General features: G+C 39.8%; 1 protein-coding gene across 5 annotated transcripts in view; it reads right to left on the reverse strand.

Moving 5' to 3' along the window:
• Window positions 1-12,079, reverse strand: part of CEP350 (centrosomal protein 350) — a 77,678-nt gene that overhangs the window by 7,153 nt on the left and 58,446 nt on the right. For all 5 annotated transcript variants that reach the window (XM_072866310.1, XM_072866314.1, XM_072866312.1 and 2 more), the window contains exons 31-37: window positions 9,515-9,675; window positions 8,916-9,055; window positions 8,040-8,122; window positions 5,241-7,321; window positions 3,810-4,211; window positions 3,575-3,721; window positions 2,265-2,387 (exon numbers count right to left, since the gene is read on the reverse strand). In XM_072866310.1, coding sequence (XP_072722411.1) covers window positions 2,265-2,387; window positions 3,575-3,721; window positions 3,810-4,211; window positions 5,241-7,321; window positions 8,040-8,122; window positions 8,916-9,055; window positions 9,515-9,675 — 3,137 coding nt within the window. The remainder of the gene's footprint in view (window positions 1-2,264; window positions 2,388-3,574; window positions 3,722-3,809; window positions 4,212-5,240; window positions 7,322-8,039; window positions 8,123-8,915; window positions 9,056-9,514; window positions 9,676-12,079) is intronic.

Consider the following 12,079-nt stretch of genomic DNA (forward strand, 5'->3'; position numbering starts at 1 on the left):
TATGGTTTTTGTGTCTTTGGGTTTTTTAAACACTCAAAGAAAGACGGGGGCATGCACACAAAAGAAAAATCAGGAGATAATGAGGTAGCATGATCCTGCTGGCCATCTAATAAATGCCACAGTATCAAAAAACACTTAAAAGAATATAATCTGAAGGAAACTTTAGAAAGTAAATTAGTAAGTTTCGATTTCTGAAGGTTCCCATTCAAAACCATGAATATCTGCAAAACAAACTACATTTAAGGATTAACTAGATCATTTGGAGACTGAAAAGTACAAAAATCCAGAAATAAACTACTGCCTTGGAAGAATCCCAGTAGGGGGAAGGCAGGCAGGTGCATTCTCACAGCTCTTCACTCTCAGAGTGCCTGGAAATCTTAAGATACACAACTGTGCATACGAGCAGGCTTCAATTCTCTTCTTACTGTTGCACTCCCCTTGGGTTTAGCTCTTGGGCACCACAGAAGTTGTCTTTCCAATTAAGCCAGCTTGATAGGAACAGCTTTGCTTTGTTGCAGAGTTCAAAACTGCATGGAGAGAAACATTCTAGCCCTTAAGTCAACAAGTCAGAAGATCAAGTACTTTTCAGCGCTCTGTTGGCAGGCTTCTCAGGTGCGAAAGCTAAACACATAGGTTTGGCAGTATCATGTGAGCTTTGCATTCTCAAGTTCCGGATAAAAGGGAAGGGGGGTGGCAGGGAAAGCAATGGCAGAGTTTGTGGAAACAGATCAGCACAGGGAGTTTTGGCTGAAGACCCCAGTGAAAAAAAAAGTAGTGGAAACAGTCTATTGTTAGCACCTGAACTTAAATAAGGAGATATGAGGGTTCTTTGCTGTAGTTTAAAAAGAGGTTTTGAAAGGTGCAGGCAGCCCTGATGTACCAAAATGCGGCACCTCAGTCTATGTGTACATTTGAGATTCTCACACTGACCACAGACAGCATACACATGATAAAGGTGGCAACACGAAGGGACATGAGAAGAAGAAAGCAAACACCTAGACGCTCCTTTAACTTGATTTTAAACAAAGTATCTTTTCATCTAGGTGAACCTCCTGTACTTGTTTACTGAAAGCCAAGATTTGCTGTAGATGTTAATAACTGGAGCAACTATCCAGCAGATCAGAGATCTCTCTTTCCAGGTGTGGTTCAAAGAAATTAGGAAATTGGTACACAAGCATAATATTTGTACTATTAGTTCTCTCAGGAATCTAAACATAAGACTTTTTTGTGCATGCTTTAGCAGCCTCCATATCCCAGAAACAAGTGTATCCCAGAATCAAGCATACTAGGATATGCAGGTGCTATACATAGATACTCTATTTACATACAATTAAAATTAAATCCCTGGGAAAAAGCCTGTGTTGGAAACCTTCCACTGATGGGCAATTAAAAGACCACACGACCCATGACTCTAAGTTACTTATATGTCTGCGTGTGTGGAATCAATTTCAGGTATAATTAAGTGAACCACGGTGTTAATGACGACTCATATTCCCAAGCAGAACCTTCACCATGATTATAGCCAATAAAGATGTTAATCATCCTGCAATACAAGCCAACAAGTAACTTTCAAGAACTAGTACACAGCCAGACATGCTCTGTCTTACGCAGTTTTAACACTGAACTGCCTCTGCCCCAGTGGCAGCTGCATTCACTACTTTATGACAAGTACCACAAGAGCAGAAGTCCTACTTGTTGCTTAGCTTTGGGGAAACCCTTAGCTGTGGGTACCATCTGGCAGACTGGTTACCTTGTACTAGGGATTATCAAGTCCCATACTGTTTCTTTGAAGTCTTTGCTGCTCTAACCCAACAACTTTGCTAACCAGATTCAACTAGGAGGTTGCAGATGTGGTCTATTAAGCTATCAGTCTCCAATTAAACAATATTACTTCAAAATAAGAACATTTTAAATTAAAGAAGAAAAACATATTCCCTTCCTAAAGAAAAAGTTTACTCTCCTTTCAGTCAAATATTTCAATGTTTCCTTCTGTAAATTCATGCTTTAAACTTTTGGGAGTGGGCAAATTTATACTCCAGTCAAATCAGTAGGCATGAACAGAGAATTTACTCAAGTCACCTTACTCCACTGACTTCTGTTTTTGTCAATAGGGTGCTCTCTAAAATTAAACACCTTCTATCAAGACCTTCTGTACACTTTGTATTCTTTAAACAGCATGATCAAATACTGAAAACTACAATCATATGTCACACTTCAGTATGGTGGACAGTATCTGATATGATTGCTTATTTTCATCCACTGACCAGTATATGATCCACTCGGTCTCGTTTCTTCCGCCCAAATTTCATCATCTTCTGCCAGTCTGTTTTGTGATTAGGCTCCTTCCTCAGGCTGAACAGCTTCAGTACTTCAGCTGCAATGAAGCTCTACAGAACAGTAAGGGTGAGATTTATCACATTTGAGCTAAGAAATGAAACGTATGCACAAAGTATCTATCCTAAAGAGTCACATTACAGAATGCATAACAGCTTTCTGTTTAGCTAAGAGACATACGGTGTATGCAAGAAAGTTACAGTGAAAGTCTCTGAGGCAGCATTACACAGGCAGAACAATTATTAAATCTAGAAGTGGGGGGGGAAAAAAATGACACCTACTGCTGTAACAAACTTGAGAACAGAAACTTTTAATTAAACAGTACAGCAAACAGGAGATTATGACAATTCATTTAATGGGAGAATATTAAAGAAAAGCAGGGTGGGAATTTTGTGTCCTTGTCCTGTGCCCCTGCTCTCCCCTGCCACACACTTTTGAAAGTCTTCTCAACTAACAGAGTGATCTAGATACTATTTCTGTCTTTTCTAGGCGGTTAACATGCTGTATCTTCAGCAGGTTAATCAAAATACAGTCACCCGTCACCCCCCCCCCCCCCCCCCCCCCAGTTTCAGAAGAAACAGTACAGGTGGAAGTCTTCATTTGTGTCCTGATGAGCTGTACGGCAGGTTCTTTGTTGAGCGCTTTCAGGGAGACAGTTTTTTTCCAAATGTCAAGCCCTGCAAGTTTAACCTAGGTCCAGTCAAGCTCCAGCTTTTTGGGGTTTTGTCCTTTCTTGAGCACTACGACCAATAACAGGAGACCTCCTCTGGCTTGCAAAATACAACAATGCCCTCACCAGTCAAATTCTGGGTTCCTGTGGGCAACTCCCACTGTACTCAGTAAGGCTGGCACAGGTGTGTGAGTAAAAGATCCAGCTCATCCTATTTGGCCCAACCCTACCGTTGGATCCATACCAATATACCCATACAGAGTTCCACTGAAATCTGCTAAAGCAGCAGCCTGTCAGCATACCAATTTTATAAGACCAAGGTCATCCTGGCAGCTCTGCAAAGAGGACTAAGGTTTAAAAGCAACCAGCACCAGCCAAAAGGACAGGGAGGCAGATCTGTTCAGTAAAAAAGGACCATTTTTACAAACTCCCTTTCTGGTTTGTAATCCCATTTCTCTTCTCAACTCATATCTTGCAAGATACACCTGTTACAATCTTTTAACACCCAGGCAAGTGCCAGTACAGTATTTTTCATCTCACTTTCCCTGCATGACAAAGATTCCTTCCTACCTTGACTTCATCCAGATCATTTGGATCTTTCACTCGGCGAAAGTAAGCAGATGCGATCCTACACGGTTTCATCCAAATAGGCTGATTTAGATTAGGATCCTCAGCAAAGATTTCCCCAAAGATCTCTCTTGTTAAATCAAATACCACCTTAACAGAGACAGAAGTAAAAGTTAAGGCTTTTGTTGTTCATGGTAAAGATTCAAAGGGCAAGAACAAAAATGCCTGAAGACAGTACCTTTTTATAAACCTGCTTGTTTATCATGTCTGTGTCCTGCTCTTTGAGGGTACTACTAAGATCTGTATGAAGGCTGAAACTTTGAAGATCATGACCCAGCTCTTTCAGTTTCCAGAGTTCCTCAGCTGCTGCATGCACCATACCTTCCACCTCCACCGCAGTATGAGGGACCGCCAAAGGCTCCTCACATGGCTTTGTTGGCACTTTCTGCGGTTCTACCTTGGGCAGCACTGCTGGTTCCTCAGCTTGCTTCTGCTGGACCTTACGGGAACTCAGGCCATAGTCCTCATCAAACCAGTCTTGATCATCTCCCAGCACACTCAGGAGCTCCCGATTGAGCTCCAGCTCTGCCAGTCTCTTGGCAAGCTCTTCCTGACCGCTGGCACCAAACACTGGACTCTCCTGTGAATTAAGAGCCACAGAGTAAATATAAAAGCGGTGTCACACTGTTGTCTAACTCAACTTATATTTTTAAATGCTCTACTGATGTAATTGGCAATATATGCACAAATACTCACAAAAATAAATAGTCTACAGTAAAATTAGAAACGTTTTGATTCAAATACCTGGAGTTTCTACCACTCCTGATTAATGCTTTCAGAGGGTTCCTACAGAGCTTAAATGACTGTGCATCCTGCACACTATCTGTCCTAATGTTTAACTTTTTATGAAAGGCTGAGTGGTTTAAAAACTGATAACTCTTTATGAAAGGCTGAGTGGTTTAAAAACTGATCACGTGACATACAACTTTTCACTTCACTTACCAGCACTCTCAGAACTAAATCAACAGCCTAAAAGCTCTTAGCAGGTGATGGCTGTTTTAGTGACCAGCTCACACTGGTGAAATGGGCTGAAGCTTTCTGTGATGCTAACATATTGAGATCAATGGCAAAGCAGACAGGTTTACTGGGATCTTCAGCAGAAAGGCCAAGTCCTGTATCTGTATCATTAATGGTTGTTCTGAGGAAGCTTGAACTTCCACTACTCATGATATATTAGTTCAGTGGATAGAGCAGTCTGACACCGTAATGACCTCCACAGCAACTAATTATGTTTGAGGATGGTTATTTCATATCAAGAATAGACAGAGGTAAGTTTACAGTCTATTGTATTTTGCCATTTTTAGAATAAAAAGTGAGGGTAAGGATTAAATACAAATTGAACATGTAAGCAGAATACAACCTAAATGAACTATTTTTCACTTTCATGTGCCAAAACATGTCTTTCAGCCTGTAGGGCTACCAAAGCAAGCTGTGAACTGGGATACATGAGAACACACACGTAAGACACACACATACAGGCAATCTCCACATCACCCAACAGAACTTGGGAGAACACAGACTGGTGCCACACTGTATTCCTCAGATTCAATCATCATCAGTGAAAGGAACAATCGACTCTTAAAATCAGTGCAAGGTGTCTGTTACTCACTGGTCTGGGACACATGTCTGGAGAGGAAAGTTCTTCTCTTTCATCTTCCAAATTGGAACTTAGAAGAAAGTTATTCAGTCCTTCAGGAATCTGCTTTTCTACCTTCTGGGATGGGGTACTGGATTCCTCCTTTACATCACAGAGCTCCTGGTTGCTGAGCTGGATTTTCTCATTCCTGACCTTCTTTATTTGCTGTAGCTGATTGACCGTGTCTTTCACAAAATCTCTAAGTAGACTGTCTGTCAGCAAACTGACCTTTTCCAGTTGGTCTTTTGACTTTTCTTCCTCTCTAAGCGGTAGTCTAAGCTGGGCTTCTAACTGGTTCTTTTCTTTTGTCAGCAAATCCAGAAGTGGAGTTGCAGGCTTCTCCACAACTCCGGGAGAGAGATCATCTAACTTTTCAGCACATTCTTCCCCCAGTGTCTTCTGCCTCTCCAGTTTTTCAGAAAGGAAATCGGAGATGTCATCCAACTGAACAGTGGAAATCTCATCCACAGCACCAGAAATGAGAGGAGCAAGGCTGGCCTCCTCTTTTACAGCATGTTTCAGATAATCCACCACTAACTGTTCTGCGGCAAGTGACTCAGTAGCTACAGAAATCTCCTTTATGCTGTTCACTTTAGAAGATGACTCTTCATCAACCCTTTCCCCAGCTGAGGATTCTGAAACAGCTGTGTCTGCAGGAGCTTTATCCTGGGAATAGTTCTCTGTTGCATCTCTGCTCTGGGGTTCATCCTCCTTGCTAGATTTAGAACTTCCTTTGTCTTTCTGCTCTGCTTGGTGTTGCTTCTCCAGTCTGTCATCGAAGAATGAGTCTTCATCCTTATTTGTGTCTAAATGGCTATCAATACTTTCTGTAATATGCGAGATTTTTTGAGGAGGAGCAAAAATACCATGCTTTTCTTTGCAATCAAAGTATTTAATACCATCATAAGTTCCATTATTGTTCCCTTCAGGTTTATCCAACTCCACGCCAGCCCAAAATCCTTTGGCAAACTTAGTCAGACCTTTGAATCGCAATGTTCCAGGTTGGACTTTACTCACAAGTACTCTATCACCAATGTTGAAATTTGGCAAACTATCTGTTTCTTCTGTGATCGAAACAGAGGCCCACAGCGGTGATTCAGTAGGGGCCCGTTCTTGCTCCACATCTCTGCGTTCAGTATTTTTTATAAGTTCTGTTGGGGACTTCAGTTCTAATAACCTCTCTGAATGCATGCTGCCAGAGAGAGAGAGAGACCTGTCACTGAGGTATTCACTGATTTCGCCATCACTGCCAAGGCTGGTGGATCTACTTCTGCTGGTTTGTGTGTGCTGTGACCGCTCTGTCAGTGACTGAGCATCCCCACTAGGAGAGAGAAGAGATGCTTCAAAGTCATCTTTGTAACATTCCCCAGGAAGTGTTTCTTCAACTGATGCTTGTTTTCTGGAGGAGGATCCTTCAAAGTCTTCAAGGTATGATGGCTCCTTTTGACTAAAGAGCTGTTCTGAAAGCAGATAACCTTTTTCCTCTGCTGATTTGCTCAGTTTGCAAGAAGACTCTTCTACGCTTGGGCCAGTTACAGCATTTTTTTCTGCCAGTCTCTGTTCTAAGATTTCTTCCGTACCATGAAGACCTTCCACAGCCAAATCAAAGAGTTCCTTCTGAGGGTATTCATTTTCAGAACAGAGGACTTTCTTTGGAAGGATGTCCAGTGAGCTCTCCTGTTCTTTATCTAACATCAACAAGACATCAGAACTCTCCAAAGGCTTAACATGAGAACCTTCAATCTCATATTCCTCGGACTTTATGTATTCCAAGTCTTCCTGTATCTCAGATTTATGACTGAAGGCAGCCTCATTGTTGGATGCATTTACCACGTTTTTCATTGACCCATGGGATATCCTGCCAATGTCTTTCATGTCTTTGAGAAGAGATGATAAGGGTACATTATCTAAGGAATCACCAGATCCTGCTCTGGAACTCCTTGGTGACATTAAAACTGAGGAAGATGTTCCAGAAGGTTCTTCTGCATGCAGATCTGTCACAGCCACCTTGGTGTGCACAGACACAGACCTCTCTGTTCTTGATGACACACCATCTTGAAGGAAAATAAAAAGTGAATTACAGCAGATAGTATACCCTGCATTGTTTTACTGAAAATTGCAACCATAGGCGACAAAATCAACATCAAGTTTTCTATGCTAAAAGAAGATACAAACTGGTGCCTTGGAAACATATATTTCTAGCTGTCCTATGAACATAAGCAACATTGTTTCAGTTCCAGGGTTCTAATGCTTTCTTTCTGATTCTGTTCCTTGTACCAGTATTTCATAATGCCATACAATAGCGAGCCCAAGGTAAGGGCTAAGTTATTTGTTTGCAAGCTGCAAAACCAACCCAGATTAGAATGGTAGATAATAATTAGATAATGATTGACAGCAAAACATTGAAAAGTATCTCAAAAACCCCCTATTCCTAAATGTCTATTCCTAAAGCCTTCATTATTTTTGGTTTCCTTACTTTCCTCAAGTGATAAAGGAACAGGAAAAAAAAGAAAGGACAAAGGTTGTCACATAATTATGGTTCACACAAACCTCAGCGAGAGTAAAACTGAATACTGAATATACAGGAAACAGCAAAAGCAGAAGCCTACTAAATAAAAATAGTAAGAAATATAGCTTGATCATTATGGTTTTATGGAGTCTGCATGCTCTCTTAAAATCTCTTCTTAAATCAAGGAGGAGAAGATTAAAGAAGGTTAAAACAGTCAGTCTTGAAGATCTTCATCTGTAGCACAGATTCTTCCAGTCACATACCTGCATGTTCTGAAATGGATTCCAAAGATGCTCTGGATCGCTCTGATTCAGCCAGTGATTTCCAGTTTTTACCTGTCTCAGGCCTAAAGTTGAAAAATCAAATTGCATGAATCATGGTTACAACTAGAGTGTTGTTTTCGGGTTTTTTTAATAGATAAAAATGGAAATCCAAGCCTCTATAATTATAATACCACACCAATGATAACATAAACAGTTTGGTTTGTCAACATACTGTGACCTTAGAAAATAGGAATGGGGACAGAGAGGAGAGTTCTGCGAGTCCTGGAAAGTAATTTTCTAGAAGAGTAATCAAACTAACCTTTTTTGTAGCCAAAAAAAGAGATAAAGAAAATAACTTTTTTTTTTTTACTTGAACACACTAAAATTGCACCATCTGCTGGAAAAAATGAAACACTTAAAAATACAGTAGAAAGTGCAGAAGTCAGTTGAATTCTCTACCTTTTAAAACCTAAGATCTAAACCAGATTTAAGTTGCAAAGATGAATGGTTTGCCTCACACAGTGCGGCAGGCATAACGAGTGACCAAAATAGGAAAAAATGGGATTACAGGTCTGTAATCCATACAACCATTTGGCACAATTCTTGCACAATTGAAAATTATTGTTCAGAAAGAACTTGAAAATAGGACCCGAGAGGCTGGGCAGGACAAAAGTGAGTCACATACAATTACAATGACAGTACATCTTATCTGTTTTGGGTCTGATGAGACCAGCAAATGGGTCAACAGGATACTGCCACTGTCCAGTGCTTTAAGGAAGAGCAGTTACCAGCTTTCCTTGCACTCATGGTTTCTGCTAAAACAGCATTCCCTGCAGTTTCAGAATAATCTCAAAAAGAAGAAGAAATCCCAGTTACCTATGGAACGGTGGTGCCTTGATCTTAGGTTTTTCAGCAGCAGCTGAGGATGGAGTTTTAATCTGAGGTTTGGCTGTGGGTGATGCCTCCAGATCTTGGCTCAGCTCTGCTTCAGTCTTCTTGATAAACTCATCATATGACTGCACATGGAAAACAGTTACGGCTGTTAGTCTACTAAAGCATTAGCACAATTCAGCAATTAAAACCTATTAAATGAATAAAGGATACACTCCGTTTCTCTGTAAAACAATCTATTTAACTTCCTAAAGCTCTACAGTTGTGAATCCTAGACATTTTAATACTTTACTTTCAAAAACAAATTACATGAGCATCATTCTTTAATCCAAGCTAGGATACATAAGCCCCCTGAACACTGCTAGTAACCCATGAAAGATATACACTTTGAAAGGGCATTTTTGCCTGAAGGCTCTGGTTCATTATTGAAAACAGTTAAATAGCCAGAACACAGTCACACTTGTATCACAATAATGTGTCATTCACAGCTGTTGATACAATATTCTGCCAGCAACATCTGTACTATAATGATTTATCCAAGGCTAACAGTCCTTTACTTCACTCTTCTTCCTACTTTTCCTAACCTCCAGTTGTTTGATCAAACTGGCTTCCTGGGCCTTCAGTCTCTCCTTTTGTCTCTTTTTCTGTTCCTTTTTCAGCTGGTAAACCACAGACTTCCTTTTCCGTAGTTCATCCTTCAGGGCCCTGATTCGTCCTTCAATGTCACTTTGATCAGATGTGGTTTCTGAAAAAGTTTAGTTTTAGTCTTTGTAAGCTTGCACCTCACAAAACAGTTCTATGCAAAGCAATGAACAGTCATTTAGTAAATACAAAATATGGTCCAAACAAAATATCAAAGAATTTAATGTCAACATGTTAATCTTAACATAAGACTCAAAGTGGGATCTCAGATTCAGAACACTACTATATAACATACAAAAAAGTGTTGCATCTTAATTTGATTTAGAAGAGAAAGGCTCTGATACAGTAACTTGTTACCAAACTTGTTCACATCAACCGCCCATGTTTATGCTGCTACCTCATTAACTGCTTATCATGTCAGCTGTTGCAGAAGTTAATTTTTTCTGACATATTTAAAAATATGACAACTCAAAGATGCAGACCAAAAACATATATGAACTATTTGTTTACAATCACGATATATAATTGCAAGCTACAAGGTACACTTCATTAATGAGAATTTCACTTGCAACAGTGGACTCCAAAAGCAGTTTAGGTTTCTGGCCATTTCCTGCTACCTAGACTAAATACATCTATGAAATGGAGAGCTGACTGGTCAACAGTTGGAAGCAAAGTCAATTTGAACAATGCAGAGATTTTCACTGTTGTTAGGCCTCAGGATGACAATTTATTCAGGGTGAATGGGGTAGTGTTGAGCTTAGACATGTGGTGGACTACTCAATAATAGCTTATACAAAACTACTTGGCCTATCTTTGCTCCAAGTTCAATTTTACAGATCCTCCTATGATGCCATTACTGACTGTAGCTATTTTCCACCTGAACAATTTTTTTCTTAATCATTATTCTTAGTAATTTTAATAAGATCTCCTCCATTCCTCTCCATCCCCAGAACCTGCAACCTGGTCTTCCAGTTCTTCTGATGATGTTCTATCTCTTTTCCCTTGGGACACTGTCCCCAGATACTTAGATCCATTCTCTGCACGATAACCCCATTCTACCAACAATTCTGCTACTTTCATTATTTCTGCTGTAACAACCTCTTAGTCTCTCAGACCTCTCAGATTTTATAGAGAGACTGCCTCAGTGTCTTATTACTTACTCTTTTCCGCCCACCTGATTATGTTCACTTGTTTCTTGTTTTAAATGTATACCAACGTAGTGCAACACAAGATCCTTGACCCAGACTGGTGCTTCCACAATTAAGTATCAAAAACTCTTCAAAATATTTATCTGACATAGTCTTACTGGAGATCCTCCCTGCGGCTGATGTCCCCCTTCCTCTTCTATAGCAGCAACTGCAGCTCCTAAGAGAAGGATCTTGGCTGGTTTGTTTTTCTAATGCTCAGTATTACCTATAACGTTTTCTGGACCAAAAGGCTTGGATGCTCATAAACACCAATCGCTTTACTGAACATCCTAGAAAGTAAGTCACCAGTATTATTTGGTCAGCTAGCAGGAACAGCTGGACATTTTGCTAAACAACCTAATTTCTCAAGACAACAAACCACCATAATGAAGGATTTAATCAACAACAGCCAATAAATACAATCGAACTACTGTAGTCTTTTTCCATTAACAACTGTTGTTAACCATTTAGAGAATTTAAAAATACCCAAAACCACAAACAAACAAAAAACCAAAAAAACAAACCAGCACAAAAAGAATGGAATCTCACTTGCTAATCAGGAGTACTCTATGATGCCGCTGTAATTAACAACTCCTCCCAAATAGTAAGTGACCACTACATAATTATAGCTTTTCTTGATCAACTCATAAGGGAAAGATCTGCACATGCTTTCATCTTTGACGATCTTGTCTACGCATGCATCGGACTGACATAGCAATGACTTCATTACTACTCAGCAGCTTGGAAGATTTGTCTCTTTACAATGGAATGATTTATTGTGAAACCATCGGCTTCCCACCTCTTATACCTTTCTTCAGCATTTGAAATCAAAGATTGCAAACACTTTATTTTACAAAAATTTATTTTCATTATCACTGTTGCCTGCTCTACTTTTCATAATGGCTTCCTTATGTGGTTTCTCAGTCAGAACTTGAAAATAACTTTCTCAAGTTGCTGAATGCTTCACTGTGTTGCAAACTGCTCTCCAGACAGAATCCCAATACAAATTACTCAGTGCAAATACCTAGGTGTTACGTATTCATTTCTCTATCCAGCAGGAGAACAGCTGCCTCAAAATTACTGTGTTTCTATTGCACTTACATACATATTAACCAAAAAAGCCCATAAAAGATTATGCTCGCTACATCAAGTGCCACAAAGACTGGACATGTATGCATGCCAGTAAGTTATCCATCTATCACAAAGAACAGCTAGTATACACCATAGAACCACTTAATTCTTTTTCTACTAAAGACTTATTGATCATTTAGGCAATTAAAAAAAAACAAGCAGAAAAATGCTATCTCATTTGCTAGTAAG

Source organism: Ciconia boyciana, chromosome 7 (genome assembly GCF_034638445.1).
Source record: "Ciconia boyciana chromosome 7, ASM3463844v1, whole genome shotgun sequence".
NCBI lineage: Eukaryota > Metazoa > Chordata > Aves > Ciconiiformes > Ciconiidae > Ciconia > Ciconia boyciana.